Genomic DNA, 23,737 nt, shown 5'->3' on the forward strand with positions numbered 1-23,737 from the left:
ACGTTCGTGAATTTCACCGAAATGACAAGCTTTGGTTTGTACGTAGTAGCAGAACAATATGTTGTGTAGTATGCAGTAGTGAGCTAAAAATAACTAAACTATGAGGTTAATGAGTAATTGAATTGTCTGCATGGCTGGCAAGCATGTACGTTCCACGCTCGTGAGTCATGTATATAAGCCTGTTTGAATCACTACTGCTGTACTGAAGCTTTAATTAAACAAATATAATAATGTGACATTGAGTTTTTTGGTCCAAAATTGGATTTTCAAAGCAAACTTATAAATTCTGTTTTGCGTAGTTTTAATACTGCCAACGTGTGCCTAGAATGTTGTGAGAATTTGATCACGTGGTGGGGATAAAGTGTTAGCCGTTTATGGTAGCTGACGTCATGACGACAGCTGACTCTCTGACTTACGTGAGTTTAGCTTTGCAACCGATGCAAAGAAGAAAATAAGACAAGGATGACGTTATCAGCGAGCAAATGGAGCAGCTTAAGTGCCGATGTGATAGTCAGCGCTAGAGAAAGCAACATTACGGTGCAGGCGCAAAGCTAGCGTGAGTAAAGTAACAAAATGATTTCTTTTCGCCAAGAAAATGTAGAAGATTTTTATGATATTACTGAAGAAATTGGCAGGTGGGTTTCGTGGTCACCGCTACTAAATTATGTATCAGTTAATCCCAGCAGAATCAATTACGCAAAAAAAATTAAAGGTTATTCACGTTTTAACAGTTTTTGATCATTTTCTGTTTGCAAATTTTATGATATATATTAACCACTCCACAGATTATTTTTAAATGTAGTTTATTTTTCAAATATATTTATGTTTAAAGTTGAAATGTGCATTACTACGTAAATTTAATATTTTACTTTATACAGTGGTCAATTTGCGGTCGTGCGAAAATGCATCGAAAAATCAACGAACAAAGTTTGCGCCGCCAAGTTCATAAAAAAGAAGAGAGCAAAGGCCAGTAGACGCGGGGTAAGTTAACACGAACGTAAATTATACTTGCAGAAAATAATGCACATATGTTTAATTGGTTTAGACACTTAACAGACATTGCACCAATCTAGTGGTCACTGATCAATTGTTCAAATACAAAGCTACATATGTTGTTCATTAGAACACCTTTTTTGTGTTGTAACTCTTACTTGTCCAACCCAGCTAAAATATGCATTACCAATGTAATTAAACAGGTTACAAAGGAAGACATAGAACGTGAAGTTAAAATTCTCAGTGACGTAAATCATGAAAACATACTTCAACTTCATGAAGTGTTTGAAAGCAACACGGAAGTTGTGCTGATACTGGAAATGTAGGTTTATGATGTAATAATTATTGTTTGGTAACATCTGTTTGGTGCGGTACTTTAAAAAGTGACAACACAACATAACACAATCATAGGCATCAAACTTTTACATGCAAGGAAGGCATGGTTATTTATATGCAAATTAGGAATTACTATAAAACAAATCCACATTTTTTGTTCTAAAACAGTGCAAAAAACTCCAGGATTTTTTTACCTTTTCATTGATTAACCTTAAAATGGGACTACTTAAAATAACTTACTTACATACTATGCTACTAACACATACATATGTGAAAAGTGGTGCAACCCTTTTAACTGCCTTCCACCACACTTAGTGTAATTGCCTATCAATAATGCTGATGTATATACAGGCTTTTAAACAAATATTATGCATGTTATAACAGCTTATAGCATAAAGCATTCAGCTGTTGTTAACTGGCTCTTCAATCTGTATCTGCTGCAAACAAATCTCAATTTATTGGGGGATAATCAGTTTGAATCACTATTTTTCTTGTTTTAATAGTTACTCTATCTATGGCCATTAATATTAGAAATTTCTTGTTTTATTCTTTGGTTCTGTTTGTTTTTTATAGAAACCGAACAGCTAAAGTTGTAAAACTGATGTACAAATACATATAATGTCAGTATGTCACCCTTGTTTTAATAGTCAGTGTGGTCTGTTACCACAAGTGCCCCCAACATTTAGCCTGTGGCTCTTTATATATTATTGCTCTAATTTTTACATTCTCCAGGGTGGCAGGCGGGGAATTGTTTGATTTTCTCGCTGAAAAAGAATGTTTGTCGGAACCTGAAGCCATTGTGTTTCTCAACCAAATATTGAGCGGGATGGATTATTTGCACGACAGAAATATCGCACACTTTGATTTAAAGGTGACAACCTAATAAGTGTAATATAATGTAATGATTGATTATGTTGTACATAAGCACCAGCGTGTGTGTTTGGTGTATATGAAGACACCCGTGTTATAACTTGATAGTGAACATGGTTGTAAGAACACATTGTGTGTGTCTGGTGTATAACGAGTGTGTGTCTGAACTGTGTCTGAACTGTAACGCTATAAAACTTTGTAACATTATTTAGTGGAAATTAAAGTGCTCTCTATTACCAATTAACTGCCTCACATAAAGCATTTTATAATCATGAGTTGGGTTTTATGTTATTTTACTTAGAACAGGGCTGACTGTAAAATGTAAATGCAGACTTGTGAAAATTTTCAGCAAAAAATTGCATATTCCAGCTATAATACATTAATACAATATTTAATGTTGCAGCCTGAGAATATAATGTTGTATGATAAATGTGAGGACCCACATCGTATTAAACTCATTGATTTTGGCCTGGCACACATGATTGAACCTGGACAGGAGTATCGCAACATGCATGGCACCCCCGAATTTGTTGGTAAGGACATAGAACTTGCATTATTGTGGATATATTTCACCACTGGATTGGAGCAATTACTGTTACCTATTTATGGTTATAGAAGGGGGAAGACGATACACCTTTAGAACATAACATCCAAATATCCTGATCACAATTAACAATGGTCTATAAGAGTCGTGAGGTTATGGTTTTATAATTCTTTTAATGTTCTTTGTTTACTACCAAATAGAAAGAGAAAATAGAATAAAAAGAAGGTGTTCCATCTTTCCCACCTTACCATACAATAGCTGCAATAGTATTTTCACATTCAAACGTGGTGAAATGCTTTTCAAATACTTTCATTTTGAATTACTTTCATTACAAGCCAAATTGATTTAACAAACTTGATTTTAATTTGATACATAACTTAAAAACACTGCCCAAATAAATTTAAATTCAAAATACTTTAATATATAATATAATAATACAATAACCAAACTTTATTTCACAGCACCTGAAATCATTGCATTTGAATCAATAGGACTGCCTGCTGACTGTTGGAGTATTGGAGTTATAACTTATATTTTGTAAGTATACAACAATATAGTGTATACTATATAGCAGTCCAGAAATATTCATCAAAAAACCTAGCAACGACCAGAATTGTTTTTTCTAATATTTGTTGATAAATCCCCAGAAAAGCCTGCTTGTGATAAAATGGTATATCCTTTTTGTGTCGATAATTTAAGTGTATTCTAGTGTTAAAGGATAACCACAACATCCGTTTACCCACCCACAGCTTACTAGAGATATCTACAAACGGTTTTACTGTACCGACAAAAGAGACATCTCTAGTAGGCGGTAACCTACCGCACATAAAACCACAGCATTATCCTTTTTATGTAGCGTTACGTAAAGTGCCCGATTTCTAAGTCTGACCACGGCCTACTAGAGATATCTCTAGTATAGGCCGTGGTCTGACGTTCGCGTTCACATTTATAATCCCTTTTTCAAGTTTAATTTAGCTTAAACCTCACACTGTGGTGTACTAGGACGTTTGCTTCATATTCATAAACATATTAGAAGCCAATGTTTGTGGTTTTAAATAATTGACATATAGAAATACTGTGAGATATTGATACACTTGTCTGATATTTGTGTTCTCAACATAGCTTATTCAAGGAAATACATTATGTTTAAACTTAACCCTTTTATGCATTTTAAAAGAAACCCTGCAAACAGCCTATGTATATCACAGTGCGCCAGTTAAAGGCTATCTTATACGCAATGCACCGCATTTACACATAAGTACATAACCACTGCCTGGGAGTAGAGTCACAATAGTAAATACGCGCAAACCATGTTACACATGTAGTGTAACGCAACATGTATATATTTACAACGCTTGTCGTTACCCCCGTAAGGATAAATAAGTCACATTTATTGATTCAATCAAACAACTTTATCATACTCCACCCTCCCACTAGCAAGTTACTATAAACTTAATTCATTCAAATACCTTTACTCACAAAGTAACATACATGGTAACTTGTAAGCTGACACGAGGTGTATGAAACAGAACACCCGTGTTATTAGGCCGACAGTCGTTTTTTCGGCCACGAGAGGATAAAGCAAGTTACATTCATTCATTCATATACCTCCCATTTTAAATACATCTATATAACATTCATATATTTACCTTTTTTTACCCCCAGATTAAGCGGTTGTTCCCCTTTCCTCGGCGACGACAAATCCGAAACATTCGAGAATATAACTCGTGTCGATTACGATTTCGATGATGAATATTTCGACGGTACGAGCGACCTCGCAAAGGATTTCATTCAACAGTTCCTTATTCGCGATCCAAGGTATGTGACATCATATTTAATATTGCTCTGGTGACGTAATAATCATTACTGCTCTAGTGACGTCATAATTATTGTTTTCTGGTGACGTCATTTTTATTGCACTTCATTCGATGTATGGCATAATTTTGTAATCGTTATTCAAGTTAGAATTTAGGTCCTATGTAAGAAAAGGAATTCACAGTAAATATATTTTTGTTTATCCTGTGCGCGGATGAAGTATGTCGTCATATCGATTTGGGGTAATGGACAAACCATAGCCTACTTTTCATGTCCCACTGTGTGCCTCGGTTTCAAGACCTCTTTTACAGATTAGACATAAAAACTTACTTAACATAGATTTCATTTATCTCGTCGATTCCGCTTAATTAACGCAATGAAGGGAATTTGCAACAAAACGAGAATCGTTGAAACACGTTATGGATAAAATACTACTTGGGGAAACGCGTCGTCTGGCGGTTAAACCCAATACACTTAATAAAGTGCATAAGGTTGAATGTACAAGTCAAAGAGATCACAGATAAAAAGGTTTAAGAAGAAGCTTTCGTTTAATCTATTTAGTGGTTTCTGTTTTAGATTGCGTCCGACACGAATTTCGGTTTAAAACGTGAGCGACCGTTATTGGGATGAATTGAGCTGATTCATTGTGTGTTGTATCAATAATAAAAGTAAAGCAGAACGAAAGTAAAATAACAACAATGACGTATGTGACGTGTTGCACTAAGAATAAAATGAAACTGTCACCTGCGTTACGATGCAACATGCGTATATAGCAATAGTAAAAGCGTATTAAAACGAAACATGAACAAATGTTTGCATAGATACTGTCGTTGCCAAGCATATTGTAAATAAAGTCCTTCTTTCTGGTAATTTGTTATTTTGCGTACCAACGTATCGATGTTCTGTATATGTTATACATATAAATGTTCTATATTTAGCGTTATATACAGTTCAACAGGATAAACGCTTATATATTTTCATCCAAAATCACAAAATCGTGCAAAGTGAACAACGTTTTACGTATTGTAATGGGTAATCCAATAACCTTTTAAACAAAACTGTACAAACACGTTTCCACGAACACGTAAACTAAAGTTACATACTTTTTTACCAACCAAAGGTATAAAGAGGTAAATTTGTTATGTTACAAAAGGCTAAGGTTTGTTCTAAATAATAACAAGTATTGTAACAATCATTTGCACCAACTTAACCACAGTTGTCAAATTTACCCTTCTCGTCTCAGAAAACTTAAAACGTCATTTGTTTTGTTTTGAGTGACAGTTTCGAACACATCTCGTGCCCACTACGAACTCGTCATACTACAGCTTTGTCATTATTTGCACACAAAGTTGTCGAATATACGTCATACTTCAATGACGTAATCGCACCGCGCTATTTTCTGCTTAAAGTTCAAACAAAGCCGTAATATAATGATTAGAAGCTACAGCGTTACTAAACGTAACGTAACGACCAAGCCCCTTATAAATTATTTAGCACTCACTTTTGCTGTATCTGCAGAAAAAGGCTCACAGTGAAAGACAGTCTCAACCATCCGTGGATAAAGGTCAGTTCACTTATTGCACAACTTATAACGAACAGCATGATGCACTCGCGCTTATATCAATTATTTAAACCTTTCTCCGCTACGTCATGTATTAAAAATATCCCAATCGGTAGGTGGCGCTATAGAGCCCACCTCTTGACATATTGAACCACACTTAAACTCATAATCCACAAACTCATGATCACACTGCATATTAAACCATATTAAACCAAACATTTAGATTACATGACGTCAAATATATTTTTTTTCCTTCTCTCATGTATAAATTGTAAACTAAGAGTTATTCTTTCCAAGAGGCACAAATCTTCTTAGAAATTGCAAATTGGTAAAACTTTTAGATTTAACCCAAGAAACCAAACGATAATACCCCTCAAGTTTTTTAACTGTATGTTAGAGGTTTCCTTTTTCCTTTCTCACATTATACAAATCAAAGTATTTTCTTCTCAAGAGACAAGAGCCTTTACAAATTGGATAAAATTTCGCTTTAGAAATTGTTAAAATGCTTTTTTTGACTTTATTCCCACCAATGGTGATGCAAACTAATCTTTATATATATCTTCATGTATTGACCCCATACATCACCCAGAGTGCTGCTGTCCTAATACCGTCTTGGTCAACCCTGGAACCCACCTACCAGCCTCCTACACCAACAGAAATCAAACAAATCACGTCGAGCGAATCGAACGACGAAACAAACTTCGATGTCCAAGTTACAGTGGAGGATGGAAAATCCCCTTCACCGTTACCACTGCCCAAAAAATCCCCAACCCCTTACCCAGGTGCATCCCCTATTCCGTCACCAATTCCACCGGAATCCCCAAAACCCACACCGATCCAAGTCCAAGTCGAACCTGCTCGGAAAAAAGATGAAAAAGATGTTCCTGCTCTTCCTACTCCTGCCAGCATCCCTATCCCTGTCCACCACATCCAAAGATCAAGCGCAGCATCATCAAGATCCTCAAGTGAAGAGGAGTTTTGGAGTCCTCGATCTCTCTTAGAATCCAAGGGTGGGAGGATGACAACATCCTTATCAAAGTCCAGAGATCTTCTCCAGGACCTCCGAAAAGAGCGAGGAGCTCTCGAGAAAGATCTTCGTGTCTTCTCAGAGAGCATTCCTCTGATGTCGGATGACTCTGTGGTAAACCTCCGACAGAGAATGGCTCGTAGGATCGCCGAGATGGAGGATAGCTTCAATAACTTCTCGGATGATCGTTCAAGGACAAGAAGACAGATGAAATCTTTGTTTGGCGACGATGGTAAATTTAAATTTATTATCTTTAGTGGCTGAGGTTGTATTCTATATGGGTGAGGCGTACCAGGGTCTTGGGTTTATGTCAAAGTTGTCCTAAAACCATGTTCTATTCTATATCTCTTGCCAAAAAGCTGAGATTTATACCGGAATTGTCCTAATGTTGTATATGCACATCTATTCTGTATGGGTGTGGTGCTATAGTACAGCATGCCACCTAGGGTATAGACCAAATTCAATCATTTGCACCAAACCATAGCTGGTTTTATTATATATGGGCGAAGTACTAGCAACTCAATCAACTATTTGGTTACTCTGCTACGCCGTCTTGCGGCGTACAAATACCTTCTTATCTTTGGTATTGACATAGCGTTTCAAGCTTTGTCAGTTTTCGGCACTTGATTCTCATGGATTTGAAGTATTACAGCTCTAAACTTAAAACTTGACGTATTTTCTATGTGAGGTTCTTGTCGTGGACCTGAAATTTAGGCCAGATTTGGTCCATTACCACGACACCCAAACCGCTTGTGTACGTCGTTCATGCGAACCGGGTCACTCGTGACGTCACTAAACTTCTTAAAACTTCTTCAGGCCAACTTGATCTGCTGCAGAAGCGTTTCCAACAGAGCAAAGCAAGGTTCCGCAATTTAATCGACAACACTGACCTGCAGTGACCCCTGCGTGCACCACGTGACCGACGAATCAATGAAGCGGATCCACGCGAAACGGGGACGAACTGGGGCTTTGTGTATTTATTAAAATCTTGTTTCATGATTTAAGGTTTTCCTCGAAAAAGTTTCTTGTGTGTGTCCATCATGACGTCATCCCGCTCTTCTATTACGCAATAAACAACCGTGTTATACTTCATATTGCTTTTAGTTCTACAACAACATTTCTTGGAACTTTAGAAGACCCCCAGTGAACTGTTTGTTGACTTAAATAACTGATAAAGTTACAAGAATACACACTAGACAGGGATTTTGTATTTGCTTAGGTCGTGTTGTCTTTAAATAGGAAAAAAACTATCTTGTCTGGGTAAGCTTCTATATGTGCAGGTACGTCAGGAGACTTGAGTTTTACCAAGTATTGTTGCTACTGTTGCCACCAGGCATAATATACATACGCTTCAGGGGAATGGGCGTTCTAAAATAAATGTTACATAGATTGCACGCACACCAATTGCACACGCATCTTATTGTTCAACAGCCGCGGGTTTTGACTCTCTTTCCCACCCTTTTTACCCCCTTACCCCTATAATAGCGTGTTATAATGACTGTCGTTATGCTGTTACCACCCTTCCCTTCGTTGTTTTAATAATATGGTCGGTAATTTTGTTTTAAAAAGATAAATAAAACGATCTTACCATTATATTATGACACAGTATCACAACAACGTTTTTTCAAATCAGCGCAAATTTTGTTTCAGAAGCCCTGTTCCAAAAATGCTTACATATTTTATTGGTGTGATTCCGCATGTTTTACTTTCGCGTAATTTAAAAATTTGGACTTTATAACGCGGTGGGTAGCTTAGTAATACCTTTATGTTAAATACTACGTCATTGCCCTGTAAAATTGTTAATCAAATTCTACCACTATTGTTACCAAACCAAAGCCAATATTATTTCACTCAACACGACTTTATTGCAACTGTGTGCTATATTACAATTATTTCACGGAATTTAATCTCAAGAATATATTATTTCTATTTTTACTACCCCAATAAACCTTGTGTTAACAGGTCTTTACACTTTACTTGTCAATCTCTTATATTTGCTTGGGAATTTCTGCCCAATATTGCAACAGCCACGCCCTGCTTTTCAACTTACACTATACACTTTCGGCAATAGTCACGGCTGTACAAACAAATTCTCTTGTACCAAGAACAAAAACGTCGCCTCTTATGACACTTTAAGTTTCATTAATTCAAAACCAGTTTGTTTTGGGCTTACACAAGAAAACACTACTTGATCTTGACTTTTATTGTTCAAATAACCATGGGTTTTTTAATCCTTGGTCGTTTTTCTTCACGACAATTTAATCCGAATCAATTAATCATTCTATTTTAAGCTTTTATGTCACAAATCTACTTTTATCTTTTGAATAGTTTTGTTATGTCCATGGGTAAGCTACTCCACGAATTGCTGTTGTGACGTTATGTGCATTCTACTAATGGCCTAACCATGTTATATAACCTGTTTTGACATTGACTATAAGTACCAGTTCTCACGCTAACAGCAACAGTACTGTCTTTCATACTAGCTATTTATAGAACCCCACATGCCCATATAGATAATTGTAAACTAAGGAATGCTGTTTTACAAGTTATATAGATGTACGTTCTGAATCTAGAATGCTTCAGTAGCTTGTGTCCTTAAATAAATTACCATGTACTTGCGTACCGAACACGGTGCATGCTATCGGTGGCATGAGTTTGATGTATTTATAGAAACGCTTCAAAATAGACAATAATGGATAATCTTCAAAATGTCCTCTGCCTCAAGCAGATTAAAACTATGGGGCACCCTTTCACTCTATTTCTCGTCCCATTTTGTATAGTAAACAAAAAATAGAAATAAAAGCATTATAAAATCGAATCCCCACGACTTCCATAGATCGTAGTAAATTGTTAAAAGCGCGATCAGGGTATTTGGATAATATATGTGCTAAAGTTGTCTCGTCTTCCCCAGACCTCTTACTTAGTCCCTCGATATTAAACCACACAACATATATGGCAGCTTTAAATATTTATTTAAAATTAAACGCGAAACAGCATAATATAACGGCGACAATAACTACAAAATACTTGAAACACAGTGTTTTTTACCTCGTTGTAAACATTCAATCTTTTGGATCTATAAGTGTCTTTCAAGCAGTATATGCTTTCGTTGCATTTATGTTTCGAACGTTATACATTCTCAAATGCCACACTACACACCACACAAGGCTTTCTACTGCGCATGCGCGGAAACATTACGTCATGTTAGATCACTATTCTTGGTTTTATTCGTTTCGGATTTCGAACTTTTTAAGACTTTTTGGTTTTGTTGTGTATTTTGCTCGAGTAGTAGTCAGTATTATTGGCCCCTTCTGCTGCTTTGTAGCGGTAAATTCTACGGACAAACTGTTTGATTTTATCTGGATAGTTTTTCGAGGCCACCACAGCTCGGTGTAAATCGATCAAACTTATTTGAGGATCATTCTCGTTTAGTTTAGCAAGCAGCTCTTCCATTGACTTTGCTGTAAGCGGCTCCTCGTAGACTCGAAGATTGGACAAATCCGGCGAGTCCGGCGGGGTTGGGAAGCGGTCGATCACCGCAGGTGGTTCGGATTCGCTCGGGGTATATGGGTGTTCAAGTTCAACCGGTGGCGTCTCAGCCTCGTCCGTATCAGGATGTATGTTCGGCTTTGCTGATGCGGGTCGTTCATGCACACTGTGTTGCTCTTTACCTGTAGTTGTCCCCGCCACCCACATGGCTGTGGCGAACTCCTTATCCGTTGCATGGCCCCTTGGTGCAGAGGAGGGGCGAAGTGGGGGTAATGGGGCTAGAACCTGGGACATTACTTGCTGGTTTCGCGGTCTCTTCTTCTTTAAAAGTCCCCCGGAAGAAGTAGAAGACACAGCGCTTCCTCTCCTATGCTTGTTCCCTGCCTCAGAAACCGGGTGACGTGACGCCATTAACATTTCTTTTGAGTTATTTGGTCGTATGCTGCAAATTGAAAAACGTCGCGTAGAAAATCGTCGGTTTTTATCCAAATTCGTGATCTTAGCTTCAACTTCTGGAGCTATCTTCTTGCCTTGAGATTTCAAAATCCTTAACGCGGCGGGAAGTGCGATGTTTGGGGAGAGAGCGTCCTTTTGTGCTGATAAATCTAGAAAATATCTAACTTGAAATTTCAAGCCTAAAACAGTAAAAAAAACAACGAAAAAAGAGGTGTTGAACGACAGTTGTTAAAACACGCTACGGGTAAAAACCACGTAAAGAAAAGGGTCAAACAAAATTGTAAATATATTACAGTCAAGTAAAATCGTGGTTGTGAAACCACAATACAATATAAGTTGACTCACGATGAGTTGTAATAAATGAACAAAAAAGAATTGAATTGAAAAAATGTGCTTAAAATTCAAAAATCACAACTCACTTCTTTCTACAGTTACACCATCGCTCCATGCTTGCTTTAAATCTTCCACAGCAGGCGTGCCACTGCCGAGATTTGTGCTCTCCACACCCCGTATCCTGCTTATCTTAGCTTCTATAGCGGCAGATCTTTCCAAGTTTGCTTGAAGTCTTTTTGTCAAGATAGCTTGGTCGATGCCAACTGAAGATGTCACCTAATGAACGTTTAAGTATTAAAAAAGGATTCCCAAACCACATTTTATTTCATTTTTTGTTCTTTTAACAGGCAGAAAGGAATCCTTAAAAAAATGAAAGAAAAATAATAATTCCCGGTCGTTTACCTGAACAGGAAGTTACCTTGCGTAAAAGAAGAGTTTTAGTTAAAGTTCTTAAAAAGTACAGTTTAGTTTAAGATTTGTTTCAAAACTTACCTGTTTTTCTTGTCTCCCAACAAAAGAAACTGTCTTTTCCAGGAACATCTTTTTCTGTTTATTGCTGTATTGAAGTGAAGGTGCATATTCAGCATACGACGAAGGTTTACAAAGTGCCGCCATGTTCTTTTCGCTTCTATATCTCCAGCCGTGTGACCGTGAGTTGAACTATTCCCCCTTTATATACCAACGAAAACTTTTTCTCTTCGGAAGCAACTATTGTACCAAATGAATCGCTGCTATATTTTCAATCGGGCCTTGAATCAACATAACGAATCCACGAGTCCAGACGATATTACCTAAGTTTAAAGCAACATTACAGATCGTACCGCAATAACCTTAACCTGCATGCACGCCGTCGAACGTTGAGCTTATAACCAAACATAAGTAGATGGTGATAACAAATCACACTATACAGTGGAACTCAGCAATGGTTTGTTTGTTTTTAAACTTGTATTGTTGCCTGGCTACCTTAGTTCTATTTCCAACTCGCACAAAGCCGGTAGCGAGATTTTTAAACCTGTTGTGATTCATACGATTTCGCAAGTACACAGACTAATCCGGAACAATCTCATAACAGCAATTATTCGATAATCGAATGTTTTGAGTGACGTCATCCGCCGATATCCCGCGTCGAAGTGACGTCACGGAAGACGTCACAATGGACTAAACCCCGGGAGGCGAGTTTACAAAAGTCTCACCGAATTTCGGAAGACACGTTCGCGTTTAAAAAAACAACAATCGATAAATATGTTGTTTCTGGTGCATGGTAACGTCTGGAGTGTCGTGACGCAAACGTTTTATCGACTTACAACCGTCTAGTTATTATTTCTCACGCCTTTTACCTTTTGATCTGCCACTCGTGGTAAATTTCAAGTATATTTCGATGTAGTTTTACGGAGTTTACTAATACTGTACTTATTAGTAACATAATGGGTCGGGAACCGACACTCTTTTTCGACAAAACCAAACATAGATTTGTAGCCAAAGATCATTGGTTGTTCCGTATATTCCCATGCACTAGACTAAATGCATGTACCACGGATTTTCTGCTTAGTTTCAATACAATCACGACAGCATACACCTAACTAAACCCATCTTCAGTAATGTAAGAAGCTAACACCGGAGATGGTTTAGAATTTTAGACCGGAACGTTAAACTGAAGACACTTGTATCATATAGGGCTGTAATGTTTGTATTAAAGTTAATACAGTAGTATTGTGTAACAGTAACGAAAACTAGTTTTTAGTGATTAGCAACCGCGATAATACTGCTGGCCTGAATCTGAACCAAAATAACACTCTCTCTTTCGGCAATAACAAGCACTAAAAACGTCCCAATCAAGTTCATTAGAACTTTCAAATGCTGCGTCTAGACCGCATAGCCTGAACTCGACCTTGAATTTTCTATTATAAAAGCAATTTTGAGGGCACTTAAACGCGGGCGACCGCTCGTTAGTGAACCGCAACACGCGTGTCTATCGAAAGCGAACACTTGAACAAGGAGTAAGCGCATACAGACTTTGTTTGTTAAGCTATCAGAGCAAACCTTGTATTCTTACAAACCGCGTTTCCAATAACGCAATAATTTGTTAGCTTTGTCGGCGATCAATAAAGGATTTGTCTCACGTGATGTCAAATACAACGGCAAGCACGTATAGGAAGACGGTCCAGCATGCTTTGTCTGCGTGGTCCTTTATATGGTCTACTTGGAACAAATATTCTTTAGTAGGCCAAAGGTGCTTCTATTTTATATAGCTGCTGAAGTCCCGCAGATTAGCACGCCCTGGGTCAGATTTAGGCCACAGTTAGTTTAATACCCTAACACTTAAGGTACCAGAACCCATTTACAAATGACATGGGACAAAAATAAATGTGTTTTTAAATTGAAATCCCGGGCAAAAGATCTAAACATATTAGATGCTATATCATATCAAAAATGTTTTTCCATGTATTTCATACGCAATGTTTTAAAACACGAAATAACATAAGATTTTCAATTTATAGCCAAAACTGTAATGGACATGCTGTTATTAGAAGCCATAGCAAAAAAATAGCTTTTTTAATAATAAAACAACAATGTGTTTTTTAGGCCGTTCATTTTTGGTTAATAGTTTCCGGGTAAAAGCTATTGGCCTCATAACATAACAAACACCTTGTGTTTGTGGAGTTTTTCCATCAAGTGCCTTGTATATACTATCCAGCTATATTTACGTCATCACCTAATCCCCACCTATTATACGTGCGACACCTTTAGCCTTAAACGGTAACGCAATGTTTAAGATTGGCTATAAATAATTTACGTTGCTCCAACCCAAGCCACGTCCGCAATTTAATGTTGTTTTTGTTCGCACTTATATAACTATCTTGGCATTCTTCCAATAGTGGAGCGACAGATAGTCTGTATCGGTTATATCAAACAGACGACGGTATCTTGATCGTTGCCGAGATTTCAATAGCTTTCTATGTTCTCACGGGATTGAATAATTGTCCTCACAATAATGCTACTGGTACGAGCGAACTGCTCTCCGCAAACAAAGGTCCTTTATTACGACACCCCCGTAAATACCCCGTATATGAATCAGGAAATTGAATAAAAGGTTTCATTGCGACGAGCCATTTCGTTTAGTTGGTTCTAAGAAAAAGACAAAACGCCAAAGAAAATAAGGAACCAAAGCATTTATATTTGTGATTGTTTTGTGGTATTACTTTGAAGTCGCAAGGATGATGCGGTAAAATATATATATTCGTGTGACAGATTGACAAATGACCTATCCAAAGTCTTTTCTAACTTTGTACTAACATTGCGGTTACTGGCGGAATATCGGCAAAAGAGCACGACGTGGTTGGGCAACACTCGTCCAGAAGATACGGGTTCTAGGCTTGACGCTCTTTCTCGGCGCATGTGTCCGACCTAAACAATTACTACAACTCATTGGCCTTTATATCTTGTAATCCCTGGTTTTCTGTGTAATTTCCGCCATACATTCTTGACCAAGTTTCACTCTTTTCTGATGTTTCTACTTGGATTTGTACAACCGCACGTTGGCGCTTTAGAGTAACTACGTTTCTGACAGACGATATTCAGTTTTATTGTACTTGCAGATGTGTCGTGTGCAAAGTGTAGTGGTTGCCTATCTTATAGGAGTGAGAATTTGTAGTATTAGGGTGTCGCAATTTTATCTGAGTATTAGGTAAATGCATTTACAATAACTTTGTATGGCACGTTTTTTAACCAGAAACGGCAACACGTTTATGTATTGTGGGGTGGGATAAGATAGGACACATTTATAACATACCAGCTAAACATTCCGATCGTGTTTTTAACAATTAACAACGGTCTATGGAAATCGTAAGGATACAGTTTTATAATTATTTTAATGTTCTTTTTTACTACCAAATTGAACGGGAAAATATATGGAAAAGGAGTCCCATCTCCCCCCGCCCCAATATAAAGTTTTTGTAAGTCATTGTGTTGCCGAATTCGTGCTGTAATTTATTAATACATGATTGTAACTTATTTATTCTCGGACGGCAACAACACTGGGCTTATAACACGGTTGTTCTGTTTCATACACCTCGTGCCCGCTTACAAGTTACCACATAAGTACAATTCAATCTTTGATTTAGATTAGAACGACTTACAGCCATTTAAAGGTTAAACTACGTTCAGTAAAATTGTATAATGTAATTCATTTTTAATTTACTAAATGGCCGATTAAGAGTCACTTAGTCTGTTTGTATAATAAATTTCGTTTAATTACATTGGCAACGTAAGTGCTCAGAAAATTGCTTTGGAACTCGAAAAATAACAGATTGGTTACCAAACCTTGATCAAAGAGCTTCATTTTAAACAATATTTGCCAAACTACCAACATTTTGCTTGGATTTAGTAACTGAAAATTAAATTAAGTTACTCCCTAACTAGTTAAAAGTCTAAATTTATTTTCAAATCGTTTTTTTTATGACGATTTCTATGTCTGTAACGTCACTATAGAGTTAAACCACGCCCCCTTTCACGCCCATGCCACGCCAGGTCACTCAGGAAAGAAGTGCGGCCATATAGAAGGATGAAAACAGCAACGGTTGGTTAAGCAGGGTTTATAGTTTGTTACTGAAGGTTAGACTTAGTTTAAACAAGCTCCATGCATAGGCAGAGACCCCTTTCCTATAGTACACAGTTAACATTAGATTTATATAGGTGCGGATTAAGTGTAGCGCTAATGTTATGTAGATATTTGTTTGTTCGGGGCGAGGCGCGAACAAAACCAACAGTTTTCTGGTCTAGACGTATTTGGTTGTCAATTAAACTTATTTGTTAATTAGGCTATACAGATTGTAAATTAGTCTGAAGATTTGACTGTTTAGGATAGTAGTTTTACAGTTTTGTTGATTCGTTTGTTTACTACTAGCAACGTCTGTAGTTCGTCTGTTTGTGACGTAATGTATATGTCACGTGAGTAGCACATACGGCGTCATAGGCTCACGACTTACAGAGAAGGGCTGTCATCAGTATACGAGTAATTTAGTCCAGTGTACTGTATGTAGGACAGAAACTGTTATATCGTTTCACTATATGTGTATTGAACATTCATTAGGGAAGAAGTGATACGAAATACATAACCGGCAAAAACAAGTAAAGCCAATTGCTTAGACTTGATTTGTGTCGGTTAGATGTATCGTAGTACTTGATTCTGACTGTTATTTTGTTACGGAAAACGTCAAATTTTATGAACTCTAGATTAGTGTCAGTTTGAGAGATTTCCTTGCAGTTTTTTTCAGATTGAATTATGCTTTGAATGGCAATTGTTACAACTGGTGTACAGATATTCATTGTATACGAAACCAATTTACCCGTGACGTCACTGATTATTTTAGATTCGTCATATTGTATTTATTATAACAAATCGTTCTAGTATTATTCATTTACTGTTAATTGGTGAATTCAATATAAAAATTGCTAGATTTCAGTGACTATAGTCTGCCCTACGGGCTTTGGCCGTTTATAAAAGCTCAACTTTTAGCGGCAAAAGTGGTGTCAAATTCGTCGGTACCTAAATCACCGATCAGTTATTAAGAAATAATACTAGTAAAGCGTTAACAATGTTGGTTATTTTGTTTTTCATTTGACGTATCGGTCAGCGATTTTTGATCTACCTTAATACTTAAAAACGTACGTTTAGTGAATGCAATACTTTCCTATAAGACGTAAAGTCAATATAAAAGCCTCACGAGGTCTAATTTGTAAAATTGTATGTTCTACTATTACGGGATTACATAATCGACATTTCCTAACGCACAATTGGTCGTAATTTGTTTCATAATACGTATGTTCAATAAATCAATATACAGTTGTTCTTCAACATCAATATATATGTTGAAATGCATCGATAGAGCTAGAAACTCGTAATGACCTTTTAGTAAAGTGCTTTTAATTGGCAATTTATGAATTTTGTTAATATTATACTGAATATAGATTAAAGGTATAAATACAATTTGCATGCGGCGTATTTTGCATCGCCTTTTGTAATCCGCTGCTGTATATTACATAAATCTGGTATGCAAGAAGACGATCGATATGTAACGCGGTAATATGCAGTTGTAATGCAATTTAGGTATATGTTAAGTGTAACAACCAGGTTATGTTGTAGTTAATGGCTCAACATAAGACTCAGAACTTGATTTGTTAATCTTACGTAATAATATAGTATTGTGGGGTAAGATGGGATACCGTTAGCACCTAAATCCCATATTTTCAGAACGTGTTTAACATTTACCAACGCTATTTTAAAGTCGCGGAACTACGGTTATATAATTTTGTAAACAACTTACTAGTTACTACCAAATGGGACGGGAAAGGAGAGTGGAAACATGTCCCATCTTACCCCAACTGGCTACACTTTATAACAACGATAATTTTAAGTATTGCAAATTTCCAGGACATAAGATAGAAAATAAAATCTGGTGAATGCATTCTGTTTCTAAATTGCCGCTTGGTCGTTTTGCAAGATGTGTAATAACACATCCCAACCTAACTCGGCAACCAGCCTTCTTTGTTTCATGTCATAATACGGCTAATGACGTCACAGCCACCAATATCGAAGCTTATAACGAACCAGGGTTCCGGGATACGCCCACTAAACAACTTGTACGAGCAGCTGTCGTATTAAGGCTAAGTTCATTCGACTTCCTTGTCAAGCATGCAGACACGGTAAGCTTCGAATAAATGTAGCACATATATTCGCGCGTGGCTGGCAACGCAAGTCGTTGTTCTGTCTCTTACACTTCGTGTCCGCTTACGAGTTACCACATATGTAATATTGTGGGTAAACATTTTTACGATTGCCAAATTTTCTTGTTTACTAAATATGACGATATAAAATAGATTGAAAACATGGACAATCACCCTAACCTAATGGGCACAGGTTAAAGCATTTTATTTAATTTAAATTTATCTTTGCTGTTAAAGCATAATCGGTTATTGCATACTGATACCAGTTTTTCCCAACGTCACGTCAGGAAACGGCGCTTGGTCCATGGTCTATACTAACTTTGGTTTTTTCCATCGCGTATATTTAAACACTGTGACTGCGTGAGACTTTGTAGAATGTATTTGATTTTAGAAACATATTTAATGATAGAGCTTATCCAAACTAAACTTAATGCATAAAGATTGTATATTATGCAGCCGTGTTACGTAAATTAACAAGAATGCTAAATTCTATTTCAAACTTTGGTAAATTTGGAATAAAATAAAGTTAAATCGAACGCTTTTACACAGTCTTAACATTTGCATTATCGTAGTGCAATTTTGTTGTAAATGCGCAACATTCAGAGAAATACAACGGCGTACCACTTCATAACCTGAAGTTAAAAAGGCATGAAAATACATACGTGGCAACTCGTAAGCGGTCACAAGGCATATAAAACGGAACACCCGTGTTATGACAGACTAAACAAGTATCAACTTTCCAAAAATGGTTGTCACTTGTGACGTGTCTGCTCGAGTCATCTCAATCGGTATGTTTCTGCAAGTGTGAGCGGAAATAACATTAATTAATTACGCTACTGCGATGACATACAGTAACGTAGGCAATAATAGTACAGGTGCTACAGTTGAAAATGTTGGTCCAAGATACTGTTGCTGATGCACCAATTCAATGAAAAAACTTTCAACATTTTCTTTGTAAAATCACACATATAGTAGGGTGGAAGAGGATACGACACCTTTTTTACTCTATTTTCTTGTCCAATTTGGTATCAAACAAAGAACATTAAAAGAATTATAAAACCGTATCCTTACGACTTCCACAGACCATTGTTAATTGTTTAAAACAGGATCACAATGTTTCGATAATATGTGTTACAGCTTACAGGTGTCCCATCTTCCCCCACCCTACTATATATATATACATAACTCGTCAGCGGGCATATAGTGTATGTATTAGTGTTTTAACAACTGCCGTTAGCCCGTTGCCCTGTTGTGCGGAGTTAAATAAGTAACAATAATTCATTCTTTTTTTTAAATAACATATTTCTACTTTTAGCTTTTCAGATTGGGTAATGGGGTCCTGGGCAAGACCTTGTTTGGAAAAGTGATGTCTGCAACATTCTATGGACAATTCTGCCCTGGTAGTAAATATGAAGATGTAAAAAAGGCCGCTGTAGCTATGCAAGAAGCTGGGGTGATACCTTTCTTCAGTATACCTGCTGAAGAGGAGAGTAAAGTCTTTACTAATGGGTGAGAAAATATTAAAATTGTTATCAGTGTATTTTGCTAGCCAATAACACAATTGGGCGACTCTTTACGTGAGTGGTAAGTAGTAAGAGAGTACGAGGTGTACAAAACAGAACACCTGTGGTATAACAACTGTATTTGTTTCACCACACAAGGGTGAATAAGTTACATTTATTTATTCGTCCTACAACATTTCTTTGGAAATATTTAAAAATAAGAATAAAAAGGTTAATAGGCAAGTATTCAAACCACTGCGTCATTGAGCTAGTGCATGAATCACCATAGAACTAGAACATTGTTTTTTTTGTTAAAATAGAATGGAAGTAATTACTGTGCTTAACCTGTGGTTGTATTTAAAAATATTATATTAGTGTTAATACATAAAAATCATAACACATATTTTAGTGAAACAACTATAGTGAAGATCATGTTATTCAAAAGTCGTAAATAAGGAAAACAACAGCAAAACAACAGTTGTTAATGTTAATACACCTCCACCATATTTAAGCACTTTGTTAACTTGTGTTGTTTTTATAGAGATGTGGAGAAGTGGTATGCTGACAACACACAGACCATTATCGACTGTATTGATATGACAAGCAAAGTTAATATTAATGGAAGTCCTAAGTTATGTCATATAAAGTTGACCGCTTTCATGGACCAAGCATTATGTGTAAGTGATCTAAACATTTTCAGCATTATGTTTACCCTGAAGCAAACAATAATAGTAGTTTTGCACATTAAGTGCAAGGAAAATTAACCTTATGCCCATTTATTTATGAGTTACCACATATGTAACTTTTATTTATGAGTTACCACATATGTAACTTTTATTTATGAGTTACCACATATGTAATTTTAAAAAATGGTAAACCGTTTAATCTGCAATTTGCAAATTTAAAAAATATAAAGACTATGTCAAGTTTTTTTAACCGGTAAAGACATTTAAGCCATAATGATGCTATGAGTTACTCAAATTAATAAACATGCGTCATTTCTTATTTTTAGAAAGTCTTAAGTGATGCAATTATTGCGAACAATGGAGATGATAATGCAATTCTTGAATCAATAAAAAACTTTGATAAAAAGGTAAAGACAATAACTTGCTGTAAAATATTTTAATCTTGTTATTCGAGTGATTTACAAATAGATGTATTTTACTATTTTTATACTATTGGTTTCATGGGGCCCAAATCTTGAGACCCATAGATTATGATGCTTTTTGTGTATAAGGAAATTCTATTGTTGGTTATGCATTCAATATCAATGCCAAAGCATACTGTTTTATCAATCATCATTTATATTATACTTCTAATTTTACTGCTAGGTATGTATTTTTTATACTAAAAGTTTAACAGTTTTTTGTCTTCTTTTTGTGTAAATATTAATACTTTCTGTATCATATTTTAACCTACTTATTTTTTTACAGCCTGTTCATTTGGACTTTTTAAGTGATGCTGAAAATCAACATCTAACAGAATCATTGCTTCGGTATGATCGTATATGTGCGCACGCTGCAAAACAAGATGTTTCAGTGTATATTGATGCTGAGTACATTTCATTCAACCCAGCGATTTATTTGACCTGTAAAGCAATGATGTTAAGGCATAACAAAACCAAGCCAGTGGTACAAATAACAATTCAAGCATATCTTAAGGTATTGTGATATGACATACTTCAGAACCAAAAATTAAGTCCTATGAATTGAATTGTGTTCTATATCTATGAGATATCTATTTCGCCTAAAATGAAATAATCATTCTTTTTTGAAAATATTTTAGGATATTGTGAATATAAGTGGACAGGAAGATTGTTTATCCTGATGAGGCAGCAAAATGTGTTTAATTAAAAGGCGTTGACAGTCTAGACCAGGGTTTGTCAAACTGTGTTTTAGGAGAGCTCAAGTGTGCTATAAAAACCACTTGTTATAAATTATTTATCAGAAAGATTTGGTTTATAAAATGTGGGTTTTAACAAATCTATGTGCCCCCAAATACATCTTTATGCAAGCATAATGAGACTAAAAGTTGGGAATTATTGATTAAGTTTGCTCATTAATTCGCTGCTATCGTATCTTATTAACATGAACTAACATTTAAATTTCCCCTTTCCAGAAAGCAAAAATGGAAGCTGAGAAGTTTATAAAGTGTTGTCAAGACTCTGATATCTTCTTTGGTGCAAAGATTGTCAGGGGAGCTTACATGGTAACTGAGCAACAACGAGCTCTGGACCAAGGATATGTAGACCCAATATGTGATGGTTTGGATGCTACACATGCAAAGTGAGTAATATTGTTAAATGTCAATTATTTACCCATGCCTGACTGGGCTACTTTAGAAGGTATAACAAAGTGTCCTACTTCAAAAACTGTTCGGTTTTACAATTCTTTGAATGTTCTTTGTTTAATACCACATGGGACGAGAAAATAGAGTTAAAAGGTGTCCCAACTCCCCCCATCCTACTATAAAAGCTAATAAGAGTGAATGAAAAATGTACTGTATGCCAAATCTTTCTAATTTAAGGGTTGACTTGTTTGTTTGTTTTTTTAATTTCAATTTTAACATATTTTGTTGTAGTTTGTTTTCTATTTACTGCTTTAAAAATGACACTAAACTTGTACAACTTTTAATTTTGTTTTTAGCTACAATGGTATTGTGAAGAACCTTTTGCGGGCGATATCTCGAAAAGAAAAAGTTCATTTAATGGTGGCTTCACATAATGAAGATAGTGTAACACACGTGGTGCGCAGAATGAAAAAGTTAGGGATTGAACCGAATGAGGGAAAAGTTGTGTTTGCCCAATTGTATGGGTTGTCAGACCATGTTTCAAACTGGCTTGGTAAGTACTAACAGTGTCAAGTGCCTTTTGCAGTATTTGTATGAAAATGTAATCACTTTCTACTTCAATGAATAAAATATTTGTTGCCTTTGTGTGGGAGTTGTTTTTAAATATAAACCATTTGTTCAGGTGAAAATGGATACCTGATATACAAATCTACTCCACTGGGAACAATAGAGGACACAATGCCATATTTATACCGGCGTGCGCAAGAAAACAACAGTATCACTAAAGGGGATAAACGAGACAGGGCTCTAATTAATATCGAACTAAGCAAAAGACTTCGTCAATTTGTTTTTTTCTGGCGCAAAGACGAGTATCATACACTGCAATAAATTGTTTTCTTCCTATTTGTTTTATTACTGTTCTTTTGCAAAGTATGTTATAGCTTCCTGCTAAACCATGCATATGCCCATGCTTTTTAGATGTATTTTGCAAAATGATACTGTTTTGTACAAAAGATCTTGCTTTATTCACCCAGTGAATCAGTAATAAGGATTTATTTGATTTTAATACATACGCTTGTGTACAACATTGCTGTAAAGGCTTATTAGACTTATTTCCTTGAACCTGTTTTGTACACAACATGCACAAAATTGTGTTGAATAATTTTCCCATGTGTGTACAGTACATTTTTGAGCATTGGTGTCAATTGTTTTTATTTTACACGATCTCTGGAACTTTAGGCGCCTTGCTTTTATCGCATTTGTCGTAAAATTTATGTTTCTCCTTTTATTTTATTCGCCAATCAAGTTATCATTACAAAATTCTAAAAAAAACAATTGTTGTCACTCGAATGGTTAGCATCTAAGCTTCAACGGCTGCCTTCGCAACAATAGTAAACATTTTAGAGTTTCGATTTAAAACGAAAACACAAACGTCGCGAAAATTTGCCTTCGGGCTTAATTTAGACACTTTATCTGTTTAATATAACATTTAATCGTCTCACTAAGTATTTACGCCTCTAAACTGATAATTTGTAACTTTTAATTGTCTTTTATTGACTGTCGTTCGCTGTTAAATATCGTTTTTTTATTCGTCTGAACAATGTCGCATTATGATCAATAGCCTACCACGTTGCGTATAAAGAAACATCTAAAAGTTAAGCTTTAAGTACGAGCAAACGTTATAAAGACAGATTACAGATACTATATAATGCAGGCCAAACGTATGTGACATTTTTAGCTGTTTCTGTAAGATACAATTGAGTTGGACAAAATGTCTTACGTATGCTGTTTTTTATTTA

The 23,737-nt window shown here is 36.1% G+C and overlaps 3 protein-coding genes and 1 long non-coding RNA gene across 4 annotated transcripts in view; 2 read left to right on the top strand and 2 right to left on the bottom strand.

Moving 5' to 3' along the window:
- The window catches only part of LOC149740720 (uncharacterized), a 163,843-nt gene that overhangs the window by 34,011 nt on the left and 106,095 nt on the right, over positions 1-23,737 (bottom strand). The window lies entirely within an intron of this gene.
- LOC149740722 (death-associated protein kinase 2-like) lies at positions 374-8,238 on the top strand. The gene is made up of 10 exons (XM_089873389.1): positions 374-635; positions 879-981; positions 1,197-1,315; positions 2,062-2,200; positions 2,603-2,732; positions 3,205-3,280; positions 4,409-4,561; positions 6,077-6,122; positions 6,709-7,378; positions 7,963-8,238. The coding sequence occupies exons 1-10, from the start codon at positions 574-576 to the stop codon at positions 8,043-8,045; spliced, it is 1,581 nt and encodes a 526-aa protein (XP_089729515.1). The 5' UTR covers positions 374-573; the 3' UTR covers positions 8,046-8,238.
- LOC149740723 (uncharacterized) lies at positions 10,098-13,392 on the bottom strand. The gene is made up of 3 exons (XM_089873409.1): positions 11,917-13,392; positions 11,511-11,700; positions 10,098-11,240 (listed from the first exon to the last, which is right to left on the bottom strand). Exons 1-3 carry the CDS (start codon positions 12,037-12,039, stop codon positions 10,396-10,398), a joined length of 1,158 nt encoding a protein of 385 aa, XP_089729535.1. The 5' UTR covers positions 12,040-13,392; the 3' UTR covers positions 10,098-10,395.
- On the top strand, positions 17,825-23,273 carry LOC149740724 (hydroxyproline dehydrogenase-like). The gene is made up of 8 exons (XM_089873396.1): positions 17,825-18,126; positions 19,463-19,656; positions 20,191-20,326; positions 20,662-20,742; positions 21,083-21,310; positions 21,768-21,934; positions 22,295-22,491; positions 22,621-23,273. Exons 1-8 carry the CDS (start codon positions 17,884-17,886, stop codon positions 22,824-22,826), a joined length of 1,452 nt encoding a protein of 483 aa, XP_089729522.1. The 5' UTR covers positions 17,825-17,883; the 3' UTR covers positions 22,827-23,273.

The sequence above is a fragment of the Ciona robusta genome, chromosome 2 (assembly GCF_009617815.1).
Source record: "Ciona robusta chromosome 2, ASM961781v2".
Classification (NCBI taxonomy): domain Eukaryota; kingdom Metazoa; phylum Chordata; class Ascidiacea; order Phlebobranchia; family Cionidae; genus Ciona; species Ciona robusta.

Excerpts from the sequence above, each read along its gene's own strand:
- LOC149740722 (XM_089873389.1), top strand. The coding sequence starts at position 574 with ATGATTTCTTTTCGCCAAGAAAATGTAGAAGATTTTTATGATATTACT. Across the intron at positions 982-1,196 it reads CAAAGGCCAGTAGACGCGGG|GTTACAAAGGAAGACATAGA; the intron begins GTAAGTTAACAC and ends GTAATTAAACAG. Across the intron at positions 2,733-3,204 it reads TGGCACCCCCGAATTTGTTG|CACCTGAAATCATTGCATTT; the intron begins GTAAGGACATAG and ends TTTATTTCACAG.
- LOC149740723 (XM_089873409.1), bottom strand. The coding sequence starts at position 12,039 with ATGGCGGCACTTTGTAAACCTTCGTCGTATGCTGAATATGCACCTTCA. Across the intron at positions 11,701-11,916 it reads TTGGGAGACAAGAAAAACAG|GTGACATCTTCAGTTGGCAT; the intron begins GTAAGTTTTGAA and ends AACGTTCATTAG. Across the intron at positions 11,241-11,510 it reads TGGTGTAACTGTAGAAAGAA|ATTTATCAGCACAAAAGGAC; the intron begins GTGAGTTGTGAT and ends GATATTTTCTAG.
- LOC149740724 (XM_089873396.1), top strand. The coding sequence starts at position 17,884 with ATGCATTCTGTTTCTAAATTGCCGCTTGGTCGTTTTGCAAGATGTGTA. Across the intron at positions 18,127-19,462 it reads TTGTCAAGCATGCAGACACG|CTTTTCAGATTGGGTAATGG; the intron begins GTAAGCTTCGAA and ends TTCTACTTTTAG. Across the intron at positions 21,311-21,767 it reads CAATTCAAGCATATCTTAAG|AAAGCAAAAATGGAAGCTGA; the intron begins GTATTGTGATAT and ends TCCCCTTTCCAG.